We start from the raw sequence: 13,445 nt of genomic DNA, 5'->3' as shown, positions 1-13,445 counted from the left end.
ATAAAAAATAGTGCTGTCAAACGATTAATCGCGATTAATTGCATCCAAAATAAACGTTTTTGTTTACATAACATATGTGTGTGTACTGTGTATATTTATTATGTATATCTAAATACACACATATGCACGTATATATTTAAGAAAAATACATTATATTTGTATATTAAATATATTTATATATAATATAAATTATATAAATATATACATGCAAATATTTTCAAAATATATACTGTATGAGTGTGTATTTATATATACATAATAAATATAAACAGTACACACACATATATTACGTAAACAAAAACTTTTATTTTGGATGCTATTATTCGCGATTAATCATTTGACAGCACAAAAAAAAAAAAGTATCAAATATTGAGATTTAATGTAATTATATAATTATTAATAATAACAACACTCTAATGCAAAATAAATTTTAATGTGAATTGTAGCAGTTTTGCATACAGGTATATGCCATTTACTTTCAGTAAATTGTAATATAAACCAGTATATACTACTGTTCAAAAGATTAGGGTCAAAAATATGTTATTTATTTTTAAAAATTAGTACTTTTATTCATTAAGTATGCATTAAGTTGACCAAAAGTAACTGTAAAGACATTTATAATGTTACAAAAGATTTCTATTTCAAATAAATGCTGTTCTTTTGAACATTTTAATGTTAAAAAAATCCTGGAAAAATATATATGATGGTTTCCACAAACTATCTATCTATCTATCTATCTATCTATCTATCTATCGCTGTTCTTTTGAACATTTTAATGTTAAAAAAATCCTGGAAAAATATATATGATGGTTTCCACAAACTATCTATCTATCTATCTATCTATCTATCTATCTATCTATCTATCTATCTATCTATCAGCATTGATAATAATCAGAAATGTTTCTTGAGCAGCAAATCAGCATATTAGAATGATTTGTGAAGGATCATGTGACACTGAAGACTGGAGTGATGATGCTGAAAATTCAGCTTTGATCACAGAAATTTTACATTTACATTACATTTCAAAATATATTCAAATAGAAACCAGTTATTTTAAATTGTAATAACATTTCACTTTTTTTTTTTTGTTGTATTTTAGATCAAATAAATGCAGCCTTGGTGATCAGCCGTGGCTTATTTAAAATAAATAAATAAATAAATAACTCTTACTGACCCCAAACTCACTTTTATCACTTAAAAACTGAACAAAATTAACTGTAAATAAATAAAATGTTCCTTTTATCAAGTGAAAAGTGTGTTTTGTGCATTTTTCATAATCTAATGCAGTGAGAAGTGTCTAAACCCTTCATTATATCCTCAAGCACACCTGGGATAGAAGTGCCCAGAGCGACGAACACCACTGCGGTGACGGTGTCCCGGAGGCCCACGGTGCAGCCGAAGTGTGACGCCAGGTCCCCGATGATGGCAGTGAGGAGGCCGATTACAGTGATGGACACCACAAAGCAGGCCCAGCCGTTCCAGTACTCTGTGGGCGGAACGAATGCGAACAGAACCTTCCAGAACACCGTCAGGAAGTGCATGAAGTAATCGTAGCAGGACGGGAGACGCTCCTCTCGACCCTCCTCTTCATCTTCATCTCCATCACCTGAGGATGCCACATAATTAATAAATTACACTAAACTCTGGCCAATTCTACATGCACGGTCATTACCATAACTGACCACCAGATGGCAGGATCACATCACTGACACAAACAAACTTGTAAGATATATGTACAGGTGCATCTCAATAAATTAGAATGTCGTGGTAAATGTGAGCCAAAATCATCACAATTAAAAGAACCAAAGACTTAAACTACTTCAGTCTGTGTGCACTGAATTTATTTAATACATGAGTTTCACAATTTGAGTTGAATTACTGAAATAAATGAACTTTTCCACGACATTCTAATTTATTGAGATGCACCTGTATATTCTCATGGAATTTTAATTTTAGAAGTTAAAATTCAATTATATGCGTTCAAAAAACAAAATAAATCCAAAAATTATGTGTAGAAACAATTTTCACTCAGAAATGGCAAGTAAATCAAATACAAAGAATTGACATGTAAGACATTGAACTGAACATGACATTTGAAGGAGAAAGACTGAAATATTTTCTTGTAAATCATCATAATTCCATGAGCTTTATTTACAACTTACGGACCAGTGTTATTTTAGAATCATTGAGATACTATTATAGTTTTTATTAATATTTTGAATCATTGTGTATTTTATATTTTCCTTTTTAATTTTCATTTCCCAGTTTTAGTAATTTTACTGTTTTGTCATTTTAGTAGTTTTTTCTATATACCTATATAATTTTTATTGATTTTATTTCGATTTTAGTTTTATTTAGTACATCGAGTTAAACTAAATTAAAATGAGGAATGCTGCCTTTGCAACTAGCTGATTTTTTTCAGATTGTTTTATTAGTTTTACTGTATGTTTTTGTCACTGTTAGCAGTTTTTATGTCTATATATATTTTTAATATATTGTAATTTTCAATTTTAGTTAGTTTAGTATATCAAGTTAAACTAAATTACGAGTTGATTGCAATTTTTTTTTATATCAGTTATTATAAAACGTAACTTTTTATTAATGGTTTTAATTTGTTTCAGTTTTAGTTTGCTTGTAAAAAGTTAGTTTTAATTAACTATACTAACCCTGGTATAGACTATTTCTATGGTACTTTTAGCAACAGTTTTAGTCATTATAGAAAATGGCATGCTGGAAATTCTGCACTATTTCTTTTTTGTATTCCATGGAAGAAATAAAGTCACAAAGGTTTGTAAAGGTGCACAGAAATGTCATTTTTAGCTGAGCTCTTGCTTTCAGACTGTGCATTGCTGAAGCTTCTGAGACGGAGCATTAAAAGAGCAGCTTGAGAATGTAAGAGCCTCATTATGTGTTTTATTAAGTCTGAGAATTGCTGAGGGAATGAAATTTATACGGTGTGACTCATACAGTGTATTCCTATTTCAAAAGAGACCAATTAAACATCCGACACACTCATGAGGAGCACAAAGGTGTGTGAGACGGACCTGCGCTGACGGTCACGGCCTCCACGAACTGCTCTCTCCAGGAGTGAGTGCCGATCACCAGCGCCAGGTTAGTCTTCTTGATCAGTTTATCAACCGTGCTCTGAAACACAGCACAGATCACTCAAACATTCACACCATTCAGCACCCAACTCTGATTTTCTGCTCAGTTTAGATTTTTTATCCGAGGTTGTTCACATGACATAAATGTGGCCCGTATGATCAGGGGTAACTATATCATACAATGGACCTATACAGTATTTTACTTTGATGTCACAGCTCAGGATAATCACTAGTGAAAGGATTGGGACTGTGCTTGTTTTCGGGACCCTATCATCAATGTCATTTTCATAATATCATTTAATATAATGCACAATTATGATGATCATTGCATTAGACAAAAAAAATAATAATAAAAAAAATAAATTAATGGTATATATTTTCAGAACTGAGAATATCAGATTTAATGTGATTTTTACTGCTCATAAAGTTATAATAAACATACAATTTTCAAATAAATGCACAATATAATTTATGTATGATTATTATTATTATTATTATATTTATTATTATCATAATAAGACATTTTCAGAATTGAAAATAGCAGATTCAATGCATAATTATTATTATATATTATATATAGATATTTTTATATTTAGTCATTTAGCAGACGCTTTTATCCAAAGCGACTTACAAATGAGGACAAACAGAAGCAATCAAAACTAACAAAAGAGCAATAAAATGCAAGTGCTATGACAAGTCTTGGTTAGCTCAACGCAGTACGTAGCAAGGTGTTTTTAAATTCATATATATATATATATATATATATAATCTTTTAGATCTGAAAATATCAGATTCAGTTTTTTCCTGTTCACAGTTTTTTTTGTTTTTTTTTCCAGATCTGGACCACATTCAACTGTCATGTGAACAGACCAACACTTTAATAATCTCTTTGCATCCTCTCTTCTGAAGTGCTGGCATCAAATATTACTATCATGACAAACATAATGAACCTGACAACTGTTCGTTTAGCACCACCGATCTGATAAATAACACTCTAAAAAAAGAAATGATATGAATGTAATTTTTAGATGAGAATATAATCAACCGTCAACATTTGCTGTCATGAACAGAGCCGACAATCATAATGCATCATTTCACTCTGGGTAATCATTAAACGGGAACTTCAAATTATATTTTTGTAAATAGTCATAAACAGTTATAATTGAAAATCACCCACTGCATATGTATAAAAAAATCTAACCATCATGTGCAGGAATATATTGGGAATCTACTGGGAGTCTCAAGCTGTGGGTCAGTATGACTGATGGATGTTCATTTTTCATGCTGTATAACACATAATCTATATATAGAGCTCTACTGTACTGTACATGAAGGTCTGTTCAGCATGCATGATTTCACCGTGTGGCCTCATGTCATGTCTACAGAACAGATGGAGGAATAATAGGGCTGGGAGATATAGCTGAAATATTACATCTGTTTAAAAAAAACAAAAAATAAGATAAAAATTAAATATTTTTAAAATAAAATAAAAATGTGTTTTCAAATGATACCTTACAGTAAATTAATAGGACTCTTCAATAAAAAAAAAAAATAATAATATGATTTCAGATGTGAATACTTGCAGTAAATTCATAGGACTCCTTGATAAATAAATAAATAAATAAATAAATAATAATATTGACATTATTTTCTATATTTTCAGATGTGAAACCTTATAGAAAATTCACAGGACTCCTCGAATAAATAAGTAAATAAATAAATATAAAATATGGACTGACATTTTTCAGTGTTTTCAACTGTGATACCTTGAATTCATAGGACAGCTTGATAAACAAAAAAAAATTTATTAAATATGGACTCAGTAAGTTCACTGTTTTCAGATGTGATACCTCATATGACTCATTGATAAATAAAATAAACTAATAAACTAAACTAAAATAAAATCAATTAAAATTTAATTAAATATGGGCTCACTAATTTCACTGTTTTCAGACGTGATATAGGACTCCTTGATAAAATAAAATATGGTCGGACTATTTTCTATTTTTTTCAGACTTGAAACCTTACAGAAAATTCATAGGACTCTTTGAAAATAAAATAAAATAAAATAAAATATGCTACTTTCAATGTTTCCAACTGTTACCTTAAATTCATATGACTCCTCGATCACTACCTCCAGCCGGCTATGCTCCCCCAAAACAGGTTTCCCCATCTCTGCTATCTTTCTGGCCTCCTCCTCCTCTGCACTCAACTGCCCCTCCGGATCCTCTGAAAGCCGCAGACGATCAAAGAAAAGAGCCAGACAGAAGACAGAAAAGAATAGATGAGATACAACAGACAGGAAACGGAGGGCACACCCCCTACCTGTCAATCAAAAACACAACAGCTCCAGCGATCGATAAGACGCCACGTATGACAGCACGACACGCACACGAACAAAACAACACAAGCTCTGAGAGACGTTCTGAATGCATGTGTGCCAGACTGTGAATCTACCAACTACAATGCTGTTTACAACCCATTTTACTTCTGTAAAGCAGAGTAAAAATTGAGATTGATTGTCTGCGACAGCTACTATTGAGATATTTTTTGACTTTCTGTCTAATGGTTTGAACTCTCTCTCAAAAGTCAGCGTTTGATCCCTCTTTTCACAGCGTAATCACATCCCTCATGGGTTCTGGGAGGCTTTTAGCCCCTCTCTCTTCTCTGCTGAGTGTGTAACATGAGGGTTAGTGTGGACACATGTCAGTTGATCAGAGGTTGATCTGAAACCTTACCTTGGTTCAGCAGCAGGGCTGCGTGATGTAAGGAGGGACAAGAGAGATGGAGTTAGTGCTGGAGATGAGTTTACTCCATTAATAAACACACATACACACACACACACACACACACGCATCTACATGCATGTATCCCATGACTGTGGCTCTGCTCCAATAAACACACATACACACACACACACACACACACACACACACACACACACACACGAATCCCATGACTGTGGCTCTGCTCCAAACCCTAGTGAGCTGCTTCTCTGAATACTAAACCAGCATCCTAACAAAAACAGCATTTCATAAGTGACTGATCTGAAACGCTCAGACAAAGAGCGCTGTTCACATCACGCATGCAAGCAACACTGCTGCTAACAGCTGAATCCATTACCGTCAAATAGTTGACTCCTGCAGAGCAAAGACCCTTTAAGGCAAGTAAGTGCATTTGGTGACCATCTCAGAAACACCCTCAGGCTGCTGTTTTACAGTGATGCAGGAGCATCTGCTGTCTACTAAACGAGGAACGACTGGAAAACTGTTTGTCAAGATCACATTTCAATGTCAAATCAGCAATAAAGTCTAGCAGAAATTATGCGTGCATGCATATTATTTTTAAGGGGTTGCTAGATTAACAAATAATATTCTAAATCCTAATTTTAAATTTTTTGTTGTTGTTTATGATGGTGATTATCATTATTATTACTATTAATACCCAATATTTGTTAATGCTTTTTATAATTGAAATAATAATAATAATAATAATAATAATAATAAAAAGCATACACAAATATTAAGTGAAATATTTTATTTTTTACTTGATAAAAACTACAAACACAATGCAAATAAAATTACAGACGCTCTATTTTCTCTTGATACTTTTTAATACTGAATAAAAATAGTTTAATATATAATTAAAACTATATACAAAATAGTTTAATATATTTATAAATGTATAATTTAAATATCTTATGTTTATAAAAATATACTTGCATTTTATATGTACATGTATTAAAATGTATATCTAATATGTTTTGATTTTAATATGTTGATTTTATACATTGCTATTATTATTAAAATGCCAATTTAAAACATAATGGGTAATATTTAATTTTTTATTTTTATATTTGTTTTTTAAAAGTATTTTCTTATTATATTTATTTATTAATATTAATATATATATATATAAAATGATCTAGAAATAAAGTATAATTATTTATTTATTTATTGTATATAATACAATGTATATACAACAAAAAAGTATGTAAGCATAATATATATGCAATGTTGCCTTATATTGTGGTTGAAAACAAGCATTGTATTTTATATAATCTTAAAAAGCAGCATCATTTTGCAGCCTGGAACATTCCTATGAAGCCTAAAAATACTGTCTAGGAAGGCAGCTCATTAGGGCTGGGAGCGGAGCCAACTGTATCGGAAATCACTTGAACCCGAATGTCAAATGAATGCCCAAAACCACTCTAAAAACTAATAGAGTTAATCTCATAGTCCTTATAGTGTGACACTGTACACACACCTGAGATTCCTCTCTTCAGCCAGCGTGGTTCCTCAAGAACGATGAAGAAATTCTCATGTTTCTCGTACTCTTCATCATCAATGATCCTCACCTGAAAGGTCTGACTGAACACGCACACGCACACACACACACACACACACACACACACAGACACTCACAGAAACACACACACACTCACTCACAGAAACACACACACAGAAACACACACACACACACTCACTCACATAAACGCACACACACACACACACACACACACACAGAAACGCACACACTCAACACACACACACATAGACACAAGTAATCAGACATTCAGGTGGTGGCTTTGAAGTCTCACATCGATTACTGGGACAAGTGACAGAAAATTGCGACTAAATAGGAAAATGTCAGAAGGCTGCATAATGACACACACACACACACACACAACACAACACAACACATACCCAACACACACAGCACCTTATAAATACTTAATGCTGTTCCTCTGGGGTCATGAACAGCAGCGCTCCACCCTGACATGAAATCACATTAAAAGAACTGATGAATGAACAACACACACACACACACACACACACACACACACACAAACAAATAAAGGCACAAAAACATGCTCACATAAATCATGGAAAATATCAGCATTTAAATAATTTTAAAAGGTTGCATGTCAATATTTAATCACATTCATACACTCACATACGCTCCCACTCACAATAATGTGTGCAAATATAAACCTCAATGCATGTAAAACTAAATCCACAATGCTTTGTAAGGGCGCTAATTTACTGAGTGGTGTTGGATTTACCTCCAGCACTGACAAACACAGGAAAATCGTAACATTTAGTGCTCATCCATAATGTAGGACAGTGTCACGTTCATCCGGCAAAGACAGAAAAAAGACTCCAGACAGACGGAAGCGTTGCATCTGCTAATGATCTTACTGACTCACACATACTAAGCATGCAAGCATCACTATCAATATCGCTCGTACTCCAGGGATTTGAACAAGCATCACTGAACAGGAGTGATACCTCAAAAGAGAGGGATGAGCTGTTACTTTACAAGGAGATTAGACGCTAGGTCTTCAGCTGGTGGATGACAAAACAGGTGAAAAAATATCTCAGACTTATACTGGAGGAGGACCCCCAGCCACAGGTGGCAACCACTTAGAGCACCCTAGCAACTGCTTAGCAACACCCTAGCAACAATCCAGAATGCCCTAGCAACTCTCTAGTAACCTTTCAGAACACCCTTGCGACTGCCTAGCAACTCTTTAGTAACCACTCAAAATACACTAGAAATTGCCTAGAAGCTCTCTAGTAACCAATCAGAACACCCTAGCAACAATCCAGAATGCCCTAGCAACTCTCTAGTAACCATTCAGAACACCCTAGCACCTGACTAGCAACACTTTAGTAACCACTCAGAACACCCTAGCAACAACCCAGAGCACCATAATAACTGCCAAACAACTCTCAAGTAACCAGTGAAGACACACTAGTAACTACCTAGCAGCTCCTTAGTAACCACCCAGAAAACCCAAGCAACTTCTTAGAAACCTTAGTAACCACCCAAGCAATTGCCTAACAAGTAGTTAGTATTAGTAACCACCCTGAACACACTAGTAACTGCCTAGCAACTCTCTCTAGTAACCACATAGAACACCCTAGCAACTCTCTCTAGTAACCACTCAGAACACCCTAGCAACTCTCTAGTAACCACTCAGAACACCCTAGCAACAACCCAGAGCACCATAATAACTGCCAAACAACTCTCAAGTACTGTAACCAGTGAGGACACACTAGTAACTGCCTAGCAACTCCTTAGTAACCACCCAGAACACCCTAGCAACTGCCTAACAAGTTACCAGTAACCACCCCAAATACACTAGGAACTGCCTAGCAACTCTCTAGCAACCACTCACAACACCCTAGCAACTCTCTAGTGACCACACAGAACACCCTAGCAACTCTCTAGAAACCACTCAGTATCCAATTGCTTAGAAACCTTCGAGTAAACACTCAGAACATCCTAACAACTACATAGCGATGCCATAGACTCAGAACACCCTTGCATTGTGGAAGTGAGTTTTTGCACAGACACACACTGATTTCCTCCGTCTTTTCTTGTGTTTTTCACACTCACGTTGTCTGGTCGTTGGTGAATTCCAGCTCTCCGTGCGTGTCCTCGTAGTCGACCCCTCCCCCTTGGGCTGTCCCGTTCTCCGTGTGGTACGGAATGATCACAGTTCCGCGGGCGCCAGAGTTCCGGACCACTGTTACCTCCATGGTTCCCACGCTCTCACTCACTCGCACCAAGCGGTCTGTGAAGTTGAAGATCCCTGCGTGGTCGTCGTCCAGGATGGTGACCGTGGCCATCAGCGGTTCCACCAGCCGGGCCTTGGGAGCCTGATCCGTGTCATCACTCTCAAACATACCCTCCGCATCACCGACATGCAGGTTCAGCAAACGCACAAAGAAATGTTCGTCTTCCTCAAAGATGTCATCATCGATGATGCCCACCTAGAAAGACAGACAGACTTTCAGTAAAACGGTTTTGCTTCAGTAAATTTCAAGAACACAGAACTAGTTCTTGGACATAGTACATTAGGGACTTAACATTCATCTCACATGGATTTGTAGAGATCTGACATCTCTGATCAACGTGTCCATCACTCTGAATCCTTTCTCAGTCTTTTTGGCAAAGAGTCACTCATTGTCACTCAACCAATGACAGACACTACAGCACTGTTGCCATGGATTTACAGCCCTGTCCATCTCTGTGGAGTGGACGTTTTTCTAAAAGGAAGTATACTACATTAAAGACAGAGTTTTTTTCTTTGGAAGCTGTTGTTAAGGAACTAAAGCATTGTCCTTGGGAATCGCCTGTTCATAAAAGATTCCTATTAATGGACGTACAAGAATCAGTACTACTGTAGATTCAACCTTTTGGTTGAAGAACTTTGCTGGACCAAACTGTATGTTTTGAACATGTTCTAAGAAAACTTACATAGAAAGCAACTTTCATGCAAAGTTTGGATGCTTAAGACAATCCCAGTTGAGACCAGATCCACTAGCATGTAGTTCAACTTATTAACCAGCTAGACCACCTTAAACCATCTAATGACCATAAATGAACCCATGTAAAACCACCTACTCTACTGCTTTCAGTAGGACCAAACTGTATGCTGTAAACATGTTCTTAGAATACTTGCATAGAAAGCAACTTTCATGCAAAGTTTGGATACTTTAGACCAGGGCTGTCCAAACTCGGTCCTGGAGGGCCGGTGTCCTGCAGAGTTTAGCTCCAACCCTAATTAAACACACCTGAACCAGCTAATCAGGCTCTTACTAGGCATAGAAACTTCCAGTCAGGTGTGTTGAGGCAAGTTGGAGCTAAACTCTGCAGGACACCGGCCCTCCAGGACCGAGTTTGGACAGCCCTGCTTTAGACCATCCCAGTTGAGACCAGATCCACTAGCAGGTAGTTAAACTTATTAACCAGCTATACCAACTTAAACCAGCTAATTACCATAAAGGTGGACGAAGTAGAAACCATGTAAATCCATACACTGGTTTCAGTTGGACCAAACTGTATTTCTGTCAGGACCACTATCGTCAAAGGTGACAGACAATTAGCATACAGTTTAGATTGGCGGTATGGTTCTATTCTGGGCAAGAACTCCCTGTGCATCCATGCAGCCTAGCATGGATGAGAGCAGAGAGAGCAGCGATAACCCCCTTAGGGTAACAGAACAGAACCAACATATTGCAGATATCATTAATGTTCAATCATTTAATGAACACATTTTAGAATTAGTCTGATTCAAAGGAGAATCAGAAAGCAGAATCCTGGCTGAACGAGAGGAGGAATTGGGGATGGAGGAGGGTAATTAGCTATTAAGCAACGCGAAAGCGGCTGATAATACTGAAGGTGTCGTATTCCTATAGGTAGACGTGGATCAGCGGAGAGTTAACTGATGCACGCGTGACTCACGTGACCTGCTAGAACTAACGCTACACTTGATGTTGCGGACATGTTCTTAGAAACTCATGTAGAAATAAACTTATATTACCTCAAAGTTCACACAAATACTGATTTGATGATCAATGATTGATGTCACTTCAGAGTATTCAGATATTTGACACCCTCCCCTATTCAAGAACAGATCCATTAGCAAGGTAGTTCAACTTTTTAACCAGTTTAGACCAGGTTGGACAAGCTAACGACCATCTACCAGTTTCATCTGCACCAAATTGTATGTTGTGTACATGTTATTAAAAACGAACATAGAAAGCAACTTTCATGCAAAATTTGGATACTTGAGACCATCCCAGTCGATTCCAGATCCACTAGCGCAGGGGTGTCCAAACCTGCTCCTGGAGGGCCAATGGCCTGCAGAGTTTAGCTCCAACCATAATTAAACATACCTGAAGCTAATCAAGCTCTTCAGACTCATTAGAAACTTCCAGGAAGTGTGTTGAAACTCTGCAGGACGTTAGCCCTCCAGGAGCAGCACTGGACACCCCTGCACTGGCAGGTAATCAAGTAAATTAACCATCTAGACAAGCTTGGACCAACTAATGACCATAAGGGTTAAAGTATAAGGGTTTCAACTGTAGGTTAGGTTTTCAGATGGATTTTTCAGCCAATTTTTATTCTCTCCTTTCACTCCTCCTCACCTTAATTTCTTTCCTGGTTTCTCCTGGTTTGAACACCAGTGTCCCTTCGCAGTACTCATAATCTGAGCCGGCATTGGCTGTGCCGTCTTCCGTACAGTAGTCAACGTAGAAAGTGCTCTCCCCCAGGCCTCCTCGACACACCACGGGTATCATGATGGTGCCACAGTTTTCCATGCACTGACTGTGTGCGCTCTCGAAGGAGATGCGGCTGCAGACGGCCAGGTCATCCTCCTCTGAAGCCTCATCGCAGCCTGCCACAACAGCACGGCGAGCGTGATCTGCTGCATGTTTCTTCAGCACATTACCGGCCCCGATCATCATGCGCGTGGCCTGGACACGGTAAAAGGCGCGACTTTTCTGCTGATGGAGGAGGGCGTAGTAGTTGGCCAGTTCCATCAGCTGATCCAACTCCTTATCTGGGTATTTCTGCTTCAGGTCCTTCAGGATACGGATCACCTGCCAAGACACATTCAAAGGTCAAGGAAAGTGCTGTGCAATGAAAGTTCTGTCATCATTTTCTCACCCTCACATTGCTCCAAACCAGAAAATCGAAGTAGCTTTCAAATCTAAAAGTTTGTGAATATTCAAACTTGATCACTTAAGGCCCAATATGCCAAGTTTGACGTCAATGACACCAAACAGCATTGGTTCTCGCACATCATGATTCATTGACAATTGTGAATTAGATATGAGAACTACAGTAAGAGTAACATTTTTGTCCAAACAACTTGGCCTGTTCCCCACATTAAGCTATTCCTTTACTTAAAGGGGTCATATGATGCGATTTCAATTTTTCCTTTCTCTTTGGAGTGTTACAAGCTCTTGGTGCATAAAGAAGATCTGTAAAGTTGCAAAGACTAAAGTCTCAAATCCAAAGAGATATTCTTTGTAAAAGTTAAGAGTCAACCACGCCTACCTAAAATGGCTCGTTCTAACACGCCCCCACATGTCTACGTTACGATGTGGGAAGATTTGCATAACGCCGCCCAAATGTTCACACAAAGAAAGAAGGTGTAACTTTTATTCTCGCTGTAGTATTGTTGTTGCCGCTGCCGCCATGTCGTGAAGGCGCTGTGTGTTTAATTGTGAAAGCGAAACTACTTTGTTTGGCCTTCCAAAAGAGGACGATATCCGATTCGTCATGCCTGGAGCTGATCTGTGCTGGTCTCTGAGGAAATACATCAACTTCGCGCTGTAAATCGCCGGATCGGCTTTCACCGTGGATGAAGCGGAGTCCAGCCCGGGGTCGCCAAATGTGGTTGCCGCAGGTCCGCCGCCGCTCACTCAAGCCGGCCTCCGCTCACTCTAGGCCTCCGGCCTCCGCTCACTCTAGCCCGCCGTGTGTGATGCTGTGTTTCGTTGTGAAAGCGAAACTACTTTGTTTGGCCTTCCAAAAATG

The 13,445-nt window shown here is 37.4% G+C and overlaps 1 protein-coding gene across 4 annotated transcripts in view; it reads right to left on the bottom strand.

Annotated features, from left to right (window-relative positions):
* Window positions 1–13,445, bottom strand: part of LOC107670115 (sodium/calcium exchanger 2-like) — a 110,130-nt gene that overhangs the window by 1,524 nt on the left and 95,161 nt on the right. For 3 of the 4 annotated variants that reach the window (XM_016462609.1, XM_016462610.1, XM_016462612.1), the window contains 7 exons: window positions 12,047–12,502; window positions 9,510–9,886; window positions 7,371–7,474; window positions 5,843–5,860; window positions 5,209–5,333; window positions 3,045–3,144; window positions 1,328–1,606 (listed from right to left, as the gene is read on the bottom strand). In XM_016462609.1, the coding sequence (XP_016318095.1) occupies window positions 1,328–1,606; window positions 3,045–3,144; window positions 5,209–5,333; window positions 5,843–5,860; window positions 7,371–7,474; window positions 9,510–9,886; window positions 12,047–12,502 (1,459 nt within the window). The remainder of the gene's footprint in view (window positions 1–1,327; window positions 1,607–3,044; window positions 3,145–5,208; window positions 5,334–5,842; window positions 5,861–7,370; window positions 7,475–9,509; window positions 9,887–12,046; window positions 12,503–13,445) is intronic. The other variant, XM_016462611.1, reaches the window with a different exon arrangement.

Source organism: Sinocyclocheilus anshuiensis, unplaced genomic scaffold (assembly GCF_001515605.1).
Source record: "Sinocyclocheilus anshuiensis isolate Anshui unplaced genomic scaffold, SAMN03320099.WGS_v1.1 scaffold48, whole genome shotgun sequence".
NCBI lineage: Eukaryota > Metazoa > Chordata > Actinopteri > Cypriniformes > Cyprinidae > Sinocyclocheilus > Sinocyclocheilus anshuiensis.
This window is presented reverse-complemented; position numbering and strand designations above follow the sequence as displayed.